The sequence below is a fragment of the Muscardinus avellanarius genome, assembly GCF_963383645.1.
Source record: "Muscardinus avellanarius genome assembly, chromosome: X".
Lineage (NCBI taxonomy): Eukaryota > Metazoa > Chordata > Mammalia > Rodentia > Gliridae > Muscardinus > Muscardinus avellanarius.
The window spans coordinates 122,937,010-122,950,547 of NC_137792.1; the positions used below are offsets into that span (position 1 = coordinate 122,937,010).

A 13,538-nucleotide genomic window follows, 5' to 3' on the forward strand; every position below is an offset into this window, starting at 1 on the left:
CAATACTTTATGTTGAAAAGAATATCTTTTTTCTAGAGAATGTTTTGGTCCTTCTGCCAAAAATCACTTGGCTGTAAATTTGTAGATATGTTCTGATTCTTCTCTTCTTTTCCTCTGGTTTATTTTTGTTTGTTTTTGTGCCAATACTATGCTGTTTTTATTACTATGGCTCTGTAGTATAATTTGAAGTCAGATATTATGATGTTTCTTGCATGGTTCCTCTTTTTGAGAAGTTTTTTGGGCTATTATGGGTCTTTTTTGTTTCATGTGAACTTTAGGACTGATTTTTCTAGATCTGTGAAGAATGACAAGGATATTTTAGTGGGCATTGCATTGTAGATCACTTTCATTAGGATGACCATTTTGTGATCTTTAGTCTGTATATTCAAGGGTGTGGGAAATCTTTCCATATTTTAAGATCTTCTTTAATTTGTTAATTTCTTTCTTTAGTGTTTTATAGTTTTCATTGTAGAGACTTTTACCTTCTTGAATAGAATTATTCCTAGATATTTTATTGTTTTTTACTTTATTGTGAATAGAATTTTTTCTTGATATTTTTTAGTGGATTCATGATTGACATAAATATACTGAGTTTTTAGATAGATTTTGTACTGAAGTACATTGCTAAATTTGTTAATCAGCTCTAGAAGTCTTTCAGTTGAGTTTTTGGGGTCTTCTAAGTATAGCATAATCTCATCTGAAAATAGAAATAATTTCAGTTCTTCTCTTTTGGGAAAAGATGTCTCCAAAGAGGATGCTGAGCAGTTTACAGAGAGGCCAGGGAACTGGTTTTAGGACAATTAATGTCCTTTAAAAACTCAATGGAAAAAATTTAACACATGTCAATACAGCCATAAGTATTCATTATGGAAGCAAGAAATGCACATTTAAGAAAGAATGTGAGACATCTTGAGGGTTCCTTTTTTGTGGTGCTGGGGATTGAACCCAGGGGCTTTATACTTTTGAGTTACATTTCCAACCTTATTTAATTATTAATTTTATTTGAAAACAGTGTCTTACTAAGGGTTTGAGATCCTTGTTAAGTTTCTGAGGTGCTATCAAACTTGTAATCCTCCCATAATCCTGCTACCTCAGCATCCCAAGTACTGAGAGTATAGGTATGCTCCACCATGCCCAGTTCTGATTCCACTTTAAAATGAAACCAAAATGATGGATATGGGAAAGTATGCAGGGATATCAGTCTGATGATTTCAAAACAGTATATGGAGATCTGATCATTTCCAGGATCTTTAGTTTGAAGTGGCCTCCATTATCTGAATGTTAAATAATGCTGAATAGTTCCCTAAAGTATAGGGTTCTCAGAACATCATATCTGCTTTTGCTTAAACTATTTATCCATGGGATAATTAATAGTGCACCTAGTAGATTTATAGATTTCTCAGAAATTTGGAAAGAACAGAGTGTTGAGTCTTGTCAAGCTTTGGAATGTGTACAAAACTATAAATTATATTTTCTGTTTTTTTCTTTATGTTTAAATCATATTTCTTTTATTTCTTCTATATTACCTCAGAGTTGCTGGATATTATACTGCAAAGTTACTGGTTCTGCCTTTCATGGCACATTATAATTAATCATGAACATTATTATTCTCTTGGTGGCTAAATATTGTAGCATATTGATAACCTTATTAAAGAATATTAATTTCCCCTAAGAAAAATGAATTACCAGTGGTCTGAAAATATAATTGTCTCTCCTAGTCATCTCAAACATAAGTCACTTCAAGAATCAGTTCCACGAAACATGGAATTTGATGATGATAAATGCTTCTCATAAGTTGACTAGGTTAAGTTTCCTTAAACATATCGATAGCAGTTATACACCTAGAACACTGATAGTATTTTACCATTGAGCAGTTGTTTTAAGAAGATTAGATATAATGAAGCCTCAGAAATGTTCTCAGGAGACACGATACTTCCTTCTAAAACAGTACGAGAAAAATTTGGGCAAATAGAGATATATTGCTGGGTGTGGTGGCACATGTTTGTAATGCCAGTACTTGGAAGGCTGAGACAGGAGGACCACAGGTTCTAGGCTAGCCTCAGCTACTTAGTGAGGCCCTCTGAAATTTAATGAGACCTTGTTTCAAAATAAAGAATAAAAAATATGGCTGGGGGTGTAGCTTGGATGTAGAATGCCCCAGATTTAATTCCCAGTACTACGGATAAGGCCTCTGTAACATCCTTAGGCATATCCCATTGAGTCAGAGCACACTGCGTATGGCTAGAATTTTGACAGTTATTTTGATAATAAGTAACTTTATGTGAAACTGTCTCTGATTTAGCAGACAAGGGACTTATTTCTGTGCATAGTCAAGTATTTCTTTCCTAATAGGAAATTTTGCACTTTGATTATTCCTTGACTAATCTTATCTCTAAAAAAGAATATGCATTGGGTTAATAAGGGTTTGTGGACAGCCACTGCTACTTAGTGAGGCCCTTTGAAATTCAATGAGACCCTGTTTCAAAATAAGGAATAAAAAATAGTACTGGGGGTGTAGCTCAGAGGTAGAATGCCCCTGGGTTCTATCCCTAGTACTGCAAAAAATTTTTTTCTTATAAAAAGATACATCTAGGTTCCCCAAATCTTATTTTGTTCTAGAAAAAATATTCTCTAAGTTCACTCTACCCACTTTTAAAGATCTGTCTCTACATATGGGATACATCCTATCCCCCCCCAAAAAAAAGACCACTGAAATATTTCAGATTTATATTCATCTATGTGAAAATATTTTAAGGATCAACAATATTATATATATATATATATCTGTATCTGTATAAAAACTTGAACAGAAGATTCAACTGTTCAATAATATTCCCCAAGACCATGAGTAAAATGAACCATATCTAGTTAGTTACTGGCAATTTAAAACCGTCTCAAAGAGCAAAAATATTTAAACTATCCCTACAATGATTACCCTTCCAAGGGAATGTATTTCATGGGTATGTTTGTCATTGACAGCTTGTTTTTAAAAAGTTTATTGCTATTTTTAGTGTATCAATTTAATTTATAGTCAGAGTCCCTGACATAATAAATGCCCTTTCTGTACCATATAGAAACTGAAATCCCCTTTAGGAGAGAAAAGAGAATTCTGGGCTTGGAGGATTTTAAGTCCAATAGAAATTCGTTGAGACTTTATAGCATTTCAGAGATAGGAACACGAAAGATGTTTGAGACTTACAAAATAAAATGCTTTCATAAGACCTTAGATTTTGTGACAGCACTCTCCCTACTAGAAAGTTATTTTATGTACTGACCTTCTGTACTTGAAGTGTTCTGTGACACCTTGGACCCAAAGCATCTTTTACAAAAGATATACTGAGACTCAGTAAAATTAGTTGACTTGCTGATGATCATACTGTGGGATTATTATAGAGCCAACTTTGTAAAAGAGAAAGGCAAAATGTTATCTGAAATCCATGCTAATATGAGTGTTGCGTGATCCCATTTATTATGTTTTTATTATTGTATTTTTCTTCAAATGTTACAAATTAATGCTGAAAAAAACTTTTTATAAATAGTTCATAAATTCTAAACGGTACCAAGTTATTGAACACATATGCGAGAAATTTTTCTACCTAGGAAATTTAAATAGCCTTTAGCAAACCAAGAAATTTTAGTTAAAGTAAATTTATAACAGTACCCCTTACATTTCAACCGAGAGCATTAAATGTATTTCTCTGATTTTTCTAAAGTAGTCATAGCATTGTGGCTTTATCTGTTTGAAACTACTTTCTTGCATTTCTGCAACTCAATGATGTATCCATAGCACTATGAAAAATATATTGGTTCTTGATAAATCACGATGTGGCAAAAGCTCAGAAATAAATTTCTAGTCTTTTTTTTTACCAGCATTCCTCGATGTACAGAGTAAACAGCTTTTATTTAATCAGTTTTAAAATCCAATCTCTTTGGAACTATTTTTAGTACTTACTGGCACTGTATACATTTTCTAGGCAACTGTTCCAGATTTATAGTTCTGGTACAGTTATTTATTACCTTCCAATAGGCAATGAAGTGGTGTCTTGCACATGCATATGTCAAAAATGTGAAAGTTTACTACAGTGGTTCGACTAATTCTTTCCCAGAACAATAGGCAAAATATATAGCTTTTTATTTGGCAACAAAATACTTTAATATTTTTTTCAAAGTAAGAAAAGTATTGCTCTTAGAAGTTTCATAGCTCCAGCACCAATTTTCTTTCCTTTGATTTTACAAATTTCCCTAAAGAATGAAAGTCTCAATAAAGCTTCACATTTTGCTTATTTTTTTCAGTTTTGTTCTGGGTTTACAACACAAAAGCTCAGTTTTAAATTCAGAAAGAACTATCACTCACAAATATAATAAAGTTTTTGTATTACATGATATTAGAAAATCCACACATTTTTCTTGACCTGAACTTGAATTGAGTTTTTTTGTACTTGAAATCATTATCAATTATGATATCCAAATCCAAAATTAACATATCATATCTAAATGATTTGTATATTTAGTATTTATATATTAGTTTTCTCTCTGTGTTTTTGTTTTCTTTTTGATGACCCATATGTATGTTTGCTAGATCTAGGATTTTGTATTTTATAAGTAACTTGGTGACAAAATATACTTTTTGTCATATTTTTTCTGAAAATAAAAATATACATACTGCTAATTGATTTCTCGATTGCTCTTTTCTATAACTACTCTTTTCAGTACAATAGTGACTATTTAAATATAAATTACAATTAATTATAGATAAAGCTTGCCCATTTTTTGATTGAGTTATTTGTCTTCTTAGCGTTGAGTTTCTTGAGTTCTCTGTATATTTTAGCTGTTAGTCGTTTATCAGAGTAATAGTTGGCAAAATGTTTTTCTCCATTCTGTCGGCTCTCTCTTGAGATTCTTGATGGTTTCCTTTGTTGTATAGAAGCTCTTCAGTTTAATACAATCTCACTTATTGATTGTCCTTTTAATTTCTTGTGCCTTTGGGATCCGGTAGAGATTTTTTTTTTTTTTTTTTTTTTTTACCAATACCACTTCTGGGTATCTACCCAAAAGAATGGAAACCAAACTACCAAACTAATGTATGCATATCTATGTTCATAGCTGTGCTATTCACAATTGCCAAACTATGGAACAAGCCAAGATGTTCATCAACAGATGAATGGATTATAAAACTATGGGATATGCACATATCGAATTTTACTCGGCTATAATGAACAAAATTATGTCATTTGCTCAAATGGATGGAACTAGAGAACAGTATGCTAGTGAGATTAGTCAGTCACAAAATGTATGATATTATATGCTTTTTCTAATATGGGGAAGGTAGGGAGAAAAATAAGGTCATATAAGGAACTCTAGAGTAGGAAGGAAAAATCATAGATAAGCAAATAAGATGACCTGAGGGGGATGGGAGAGGGAAGAGGAAAATTCCCTAATGTACATGATGTACATTCATAAACATATCAAAGTCATTCAATACGTCAAACATGAGAAGGAGGGATTGGGAGCAATGGGGTGGGAATTGGGGAAGGGTTAAATGAGTGATATGTGCACATGTGCCTCCACCATCTTGTACCCTACTAAGATGGGTGACTACAGTGCACCAAGAAAAAATTAGAAAAGAATTAAAAACAATGAACCAGTATACAATGGGTAGTTCATAAGAACAATTCTTAAAAAAATTACTTTGTAGCAAACTGATGGTTTTAATTAATATTTCTAAAATACTATCTTAAATTTTATAAAATTCACCTAATTCTTCCACCATGCTATTTTATGACTCTTTAAATAAAAGCACCCAGGCATGGTGGCACATACCTGTTATCTATGTACTTAGAAGGCTGAGACAGGAAGATCACAGGTATGAGGCCAGCCTCAGCAATTTGGCAAGTCTCTCAGCCATTTAGGGAAACCCTATTTCAAAATAAAAATAAAATAAGCTGGGGTGTAGTTCAGAGGCAGAATGCCCTTTGGCTCAATTCTGAGTGCCAATAGACAAGTAAATAATTAACTACATAAATAAATAATATATAAACAAATAAAAATATAAGTAGATCTCAGCAGAAAAAGGACAATTCCAAAAGCTTACAGAAATACCTTTGAATAATTCTAAATGGAAAAAGGATAGGTATCCTTGGGTATTGTATTGGATTATATGTAGACAATTACAACACTCAGGTGAATTTTAAGATGATAATATCTGATTTGAGATGAAGTTCAATGGTTAGAGCACTTGTCTACCACACATGAGGCTCTGGGATTGATGCCTAACACTACATATTAAAAAATAATGTGATGGATCATTTTCTTAAAGTGGCCATATTGTCTAATAGTTTCTGAATAGTTTCTAATTTTTAGACACTGTTATGACAAAACCAGGAAAACATAAGATATTATCCTATTCTTTTTATGACAGAGAACATGGAGCTCAGTAACTGACTTTGGTCAACTATCAGAAATTTTATGCTAAAAATGTATATCATAACTATATCCATACATATATGTGTGTATGCATGTATACACACAAAAACACACATATGCACACATACACACACATCAATCATCTATGTGATAGGAAACTTGAAGTCTTCCTTTGGTTTTTTTCTTCAGACCCTCCAGTAACATTTTATGTTACTCATTTCTGTCAATACTACAGGTAATGCTAAGCAACCATCTTCTTACCATCCAATTAGTCACTTCTCAGGTAGCTGGCAAGATCACCATCTATGTAAGGGACATTTTATTTTATTTCACCTAGGGACCACTTTTAAGTGTTCCCATATAGTGAATTCATGAGATTAAAGAGAAAATAGGTATTGCTCTGAGCTCTCTTTACAATTTGCTATTTCAGCATATGAGTTTTAGCTCATTTTCTTTGCTCAATAAAATAGGATTAAAATAGCCTGTTGTTAATCCCAAGATACTTTCATTTTTCTCATCTCTTTCTATAGGAAAATACATGGAAATTCTGTGCATTTTACATAAGTTTATGTTCTGGCCTCAATTTGTATATGTTCTCCATCTGCCAAAGTTTTTTTTTTTTTTCCCTCCCCCGGGTCTGAGGATGGAGCCCAGGGGCATTCTATCTCTGAGCTACACCACTGCCCTAATTTTTATTCTGTATTTTAAAGCAGAGTCAGGGTCTCATTAGATTGCAAAGGACCTCACTAAATAGCTGAGGCTGTCCACAAACCATCATCCTCCTGTCTCAGCCTCCCAAATGCTGGGATTACAAGCATGTGCCTGACTCTGCCAAAAGTTGTTTATTTGATATGATAATTATGTTATTGTCTTGAATGAATAGTCTATACTTGCTGGTTTCTGTTTTGGTGGTCAAAATGAATCTAATACAACTAACTTCAACATTAAAAGTATTTTATTTTTTTGGACTGACCATGGGTAAATTACTTATAGCTTCCTTTTTCAAGTGAAGTTTAGTGAAATTCTTTTTAAAAACTGTATACTTTTTTCTTTTCAAAACTTTAATAGTTTACATAAGTATGTTATATTTATTATCATAAAATACTACAAACTAATACTCCTCAAAACATCTTATACAACAACTGTCTAATTTTTTTCAAATATCTACAGAATTTAAGGCATTGGTTTGTGATCACAATATTAATCATAGATTTGAAATTTAGAACTGAAGTTCCTGGCACCTATTTCTTAGCTTAGTCTATTATGTCATGTGGCTTCAAGAAAGTGAAACTTGTTCTAATCACATCAGTTAACGTAACTTATGAATTTCATAATTTTGATTTATGTTAGTACCTATTTATATAAGCCTAAGTGAAATTATATTTTATTCCATGTTTTCCAGGGTCAAAACATTTTTGGGCTTGATGTCATTGAAACACCAGAAGGAGACAAAATGCCACAGCTGATTGTTCAAAAGGAATTAGATAGGGAAGAGAAGGATACCTATGTGATGAAGGTAAAGGTCGAAGACGGTGGCTTTCCTCAAAGATCCAGTACCGCTATTCTGCAAGTAAGTGTTGCCGATACAAACGACAACCGCCCCATTTTCACGGAGAAAGAAATTGAAGTCACTATACCAGAAAATGCTCCTGTGGGTTCTTCAGTGACACAGCTCCATGCCACAGATGCCGACATTGGTGAAAATGCCCGGATTCACTTCTACTTCAGCAATCTAGTGTCCAACATCGTCAGGAAACTCTTTCACCTTAACACCACCACTGGCCTCATCACAGTCAAAGAACCACTGGATAGGGAAGAATCACCCAGCCACAAATTATTGGTTTTGGCAAGCGATGGTGGCTCGACGCCGGCAAGAGCAATGGTGCTGGTAAATGTTACAGATATCAATGACAATGTTCCATCGATTGACATACGCTATATCATCAATCCAACCAATGGCACTGTGGTTCTTTCAGAGAATGCTCCACTCAACACAAAAGTTGCTCTCATAACTGTGACGGATAAGGACTCTGAGCATAATGGTAGGGTGACATGCTTCACAGATCATGAAGTTCCTTTCAGATTGAGGCCAGTATTCAGTAATCAGTTTCTCCTGGAAACTGCTGCGTTTCTTGACTTTGAGTCTACCAGAGAATATGCCATTAAGTTATTGGCCGCAGATGCTGGCAAACCTCCTCTGAATCAGTCATCCATGCTTCTTATCAAAGTGAAAGACGAAAATGACAATGCACCGGTTTTCACCCAATCTTTCATAAGTCTTTCTGTTCCTGAGAATAACTCTCCTGGCACCCAGTTGACAAAAATAAGTGCAACGGATGCAGATAGCGGACGCAATGCTGAGATTAGTTATCTCCTGGGTACCGATGCTCCCTCTGAATTCAACCTGGATCGTCGAACAGGAATTCTGACTGCAGTGAAGAAACTTGACCGAGAAAGACAAGAAAAATATTTTTTCACAGTTCTGGCAAAAGATAATGGGATACCACCTTTAATGAGCAATGCCACAGTCTTTGTCACTGTTCTTGATCAGAATGATAATAGTCCAATTTTCACTCACAATGAATACAACTTCTATGTCCCAGAAAACCTGCCAAGACATGGCACAGTAGGACTCATCACTGTAACCGATCCCGATTATGGAGAGAATTCCGCAGTCACTCTTACCATTGTGGACATGAACGGTGAGTTTACCATCGATCCACAGTCTGGTGTCATAAGGCCAAATGTTTCATTTGATAGAGAAAGACAAGAATCTTATACTTTCTATGTAAAGGCTGAGGATGGCGGTAGGGTATCACGCTCTTCAACGGCTAAAGTCACCATAAATGTGGTTGATGTCAATGACAACAAACCAGTTTTCGTTGTCCCACCTTCCAACTACTCCTATGAACTGGTTCTTCCATCCACTATTCCAGGCACAGTGGTCTTCACGGTGCTTGCCATTGATGAAGACACTGGCATGAATGCTGAGCTCCGTTACAGCATTGTAGGAGGAAACACAAAAGGACTGTTTTTAATTGAGCAGATCTCAGGCAACATCACACTGAAGGAGAAATGTGTAGTTGCAGATCTTGGTTTACACAGACTGGTAGTCCAAGCTACGGATTTAGGGCAACCTGATTCTCTTTTCAATGTTATAATTGTCAATCTGTTCGTGAATGAGTCAGTGCCCAATGCTACACTGATTTATGAATTGGTGCGCAGAAGTATTGACGCGCCAGTGACCCCAAATACTGAGATAGCCGACACATCCTCACCCACCAGTGACTATGTCAAGATCATGGTTGCCATTGTTGCTGGCACTATCACTGTCATCCTAGTGATTTTTATCACTGCTGTCGTAAGATGTCGCCAATCGCCACACCTGAAGGCTTCTCAGAAAAACAAACAGAATTCTGAATGGGTTACCCCCAACCCAGAAAACAGACAGATGATAATGATGAAGAAAAAGAAGAAGAAGAAGAAGAAACAGCCCCCTAAGAACTTGCTGCTGAACTTTGTCACCATTGAAGAAGCAAAGGCGGATGATGCTGACAATGATGGGAACAGTGTCACTCTAGACCTTCCCATTGAGCTGGAAGAGCAAACCATGGGCAAGTACAACTGGGGCACTACCCCTACTACCTTCAAGCCCGACAGCCCTGATTTGGCCCGACACTACAAGTCTGCCTCTCCACAGCCAGCCTTCCAGATCCAGCCTGAAACACCCCTGAATTCAAAGCACCACATCATCCAGGAACTGCCTCTCGATAACACCTTCGTGGGCTGTGATTCCATTTCCAAGTGTTCCTCCAGCAGTTCTGATCCCTACAGTGTGTCTGAGTGCAGCTATCCGGTGACAACTTTCAAGGCCTCTGTGTCTGTCCATACTAGACCGGTAGGTAATCCAAGTTTCGGACTATTCTATTTCTTTTTTACTTTCAGTTGATCTAGAACTTTACAGAATCTACTTGAAAAGAGAGCAGAGCAGTAATATTGTACACAAGTATCCAAGGAGGTACATGAGGTCATTTGACTTTGGTAGAAAGAATACAATGATTGCTGGTAATAGGAAAATTGGGTGCAGAATGACAATGATAATAGGGGCAATTTTGTCTGTAGATGGCAGTGTGATGCTTCTTGCTGGAGAATATACTGGAAAAAATCCCTAACAAGTGCTGTAACACTGTCTTGATTACCATTGTGGGCACAAAGATCAGAAATGCCTGAGGTACATACCTCACAACAAAGCTTTTTAAAATCTGATAAGCACCTTTTAATATTGATGATAATGAGAATCCCAGCTTCACTTGGGGAAAATCTGTGGCTGCTCAAGGAAAGTAAATGGCACCAAGATATTCTCCCAGCCATTACCTACCATGCCTCCAGGTATCTGCAGAAAAGAATTTTCAGATAAGGAACTCAAAATGATTCTGGTTCATCAAACCTATATTCATATACTATAGCTAGAATGGGATTAGGACAATATATATAATACTCACTCTCATCTCCAAGCCAGATAAATGTCTAATATGAGATCTCTATTTTAGATTACTATTAGAGTATTTGAGTATTGGCAATATTTATACAAGACTTTCTGAGTCCTTCAGGAAACATTCTTTCTCTAAAGGGTAGAAAGGGAACTAAGAAAGTTAGACCCAGAATATTTGTATGCAAGAATTTGCACAAGAATTTAACTCAGTGTTTATGAAAACAAAACTTTATACAGTGCTTTTTAACTTAAATTTAGTGGAGAATGAGTCCGAATTTATTTACAAAATTGTAAGTAAATTAATGATTTAAATATGGTTATTTCCTTAATAAGGTTACATAATAGAATTTCTCAATCTTTTTCTCTCAAAGTCATGCCACATGTTGACTATTATTTTCTCTGTATAGCTCTTAGAATATCTATTAATTTTAGTATTCATGAATACTTATTCAGGCTTAAGAAATTGATTGCAATATGAAAGTCAAAACAGATGCTTTCTCCTTAAAAGTTAGAAATATTAGTCTATCAGATTCAAGGTAACAGTGCAAATAATTTAATGTAATTTTGGAAATGCTTTAAAGAATGGATATCATTTGAGGATATGCAAAGATAAATAATATAATAGCTTTAATTTGTGTCTTTTACTTACACACTGAAGGTAAGATATCAACTCAATTTTGTGCACATTTTTGCTAAAATAAATCCACAACTGAACCATACTGCGAGAGGTAAAATAGAACCCTAGGCTCTATGTAGAGTTGAAAGAATTTACAGGACAGTATTCATTTTTATAGCTTGACTGAGTTGCATATTACTCTATACTGGTGGATCTTAGAGGAATGACAAAAATATTAGATATTTAGCAGCTCTTCAGGGTTTATTTTTGCTCATATTTACCATTCGAAATGGTACTCTCATTTTCTAATTATTATTTATTTTTCTGTTCACTAGAAGTATTTCTCAATGGCAAAGTATTCTTTATGAATAATACATTCCTGTTTTCTGAGCAAAAACAATGTTGGGGCTAATAGCACTTTTCTGGGCTATTTGTGACTTGCTGAAAATGGTATATGAAGAGCAGGGCTTGTGAATTACATTTATAGATAATTTTTAATAAATTGGCTCATTAAGTAAGTTAATAGAGAAAATTATGGTTTCAACTGTTTTTGATGGCCTGGAGCTATTTTCTGAGCTAGACTAATTTTATTTGAGTATATGAACATAAACTAAGCAAGGCATGAATGAAGAAAAATGAAGTATTTTAAGAATATCCTCTTTTATTTTAATAATGTGTCATTCTCAAGAAGTCAATAAAATTAATAACTCTTTCCCATGATGTCATTTTATATTCTACAGCTAAAACACTTTTTTTTCTAAACATTGGACAAATGGCCTCATGATTTGGGCAAAAACTAAAAATGCTAATGAGAATGAGTTATTCATTATCATTAGTTTTTTATTAATTAAAAAACTCTCTAAGAATTAATGAATTGCCAGAAAACTTACTTGATTTTTGCCACATCTTAAAAAATAGTTTGTATATTTTGTCATTGGATTCCAGGTGTTCATAGTCATTACTAAATACCTTCTCGACATGAATTGCTGAACATAGAAAGACTAATTAAATACTAAGAAACTTTGGAATCTTTACGTTTTATGCTACATTTGCAATATTCTTTATCTACTCTTGAAGTTGCGTTCATTCCAGGAGAGGCATCTTATGTTCACTGATGCTACAGAATTCTAACAAGACAGGTGAGCGCTGAACATTAAACCATGCGCTTAAAAATTAAAATAGAGTAGATTTTTTAAAAAGTGCCATAGAAAGTAGGAGAGTCAGTCGATGATATAGAAACATTAATTGTTCCTTGAGAAAATATTTACAGTAAAATAAAATATAACTGTTAGCAGGAGTTCGAGATAATCCAATTTTAAAGAAATTGAGAAGTACATTTCCAAATGGAGGGCACAGGCTGATATGTACACGTAGTTCAGTTATCATCTCATTAGAAAATCTAATGGAGAGGAGTAAAAGGTTTCTAGTAGACCAAACACTAAAGGGACACTTAGCAGAAATGTTATGTCTTAAGAAAGAAATACAGTATTTTCTATAGATATTTTTGCTCTGGTGTGCAGGAAAATAGAGTGTTCATTATAAGGGAGTGTCTCTATTGCATGAAGTCACCTCTAACTAGGGAATATAATGCTCCTCTTTGGCGTAAGTTTCTACATGTATTATGGAAGGTGTTTTTGTAAATGTTGTAGTCAAGATGTAAAACATGAAATTTAAGAGAATGACTTAACAAATTACTTCCTATTAATAACTTTCAGAGCAAGCAGATGACATTTTGGCTAGTATGACTGTATAAAAGCAGTTAAGTATAAGCCACTATTTTAGAATCCATTTTGTTAACCTTCATATAGAAGAGATGTACTGTCAAAACAAGTCTTGCTTAATACAGTTGTCCCATTAAAATATGATATGAAGATTATGAATTTAAAAAACAGAGAGAATAAAAATGAAAACACTATCTATATTTTTATCACAATGAACCTCACTATGATGAAAAACTGCAATACGCCAATAAAATTTTCAAAGTTCCATTTTTTGAGAGCCTTTATA

At 34.4% G+C, this 13,538-nt stretch overlaps 1 protein-coding gene across 7 annotated transcripts in view; it reads left to right on the top strand.

Moving 5' to 3' along the window:
• PCDH11X (protocadherin 11 X-linked) overlaps nucleotides 1-13,538 on the top strand; it is a gene marked incomplete at both ends in the record, with an annotated part of 600,787 nt that overhangs the window by 23,698 nt on the left and 563,551 nt on the right. For all 7 annotated transcript variants that reach the window (XM_080719417.1, XM_080719418.1, XM_080719419.1 and 4 more), the window contains one exon: nucleotides 7,826-10,321. In XM_080719417.1, the coding sequence (XP_080575543.1) occupies nucleotides 7,826-10,321 (2,496 nt within the window). The remainder of the gene's footprint in view (nucleotides 1-7,825; nucleotides 10,322-13,538) is intronic.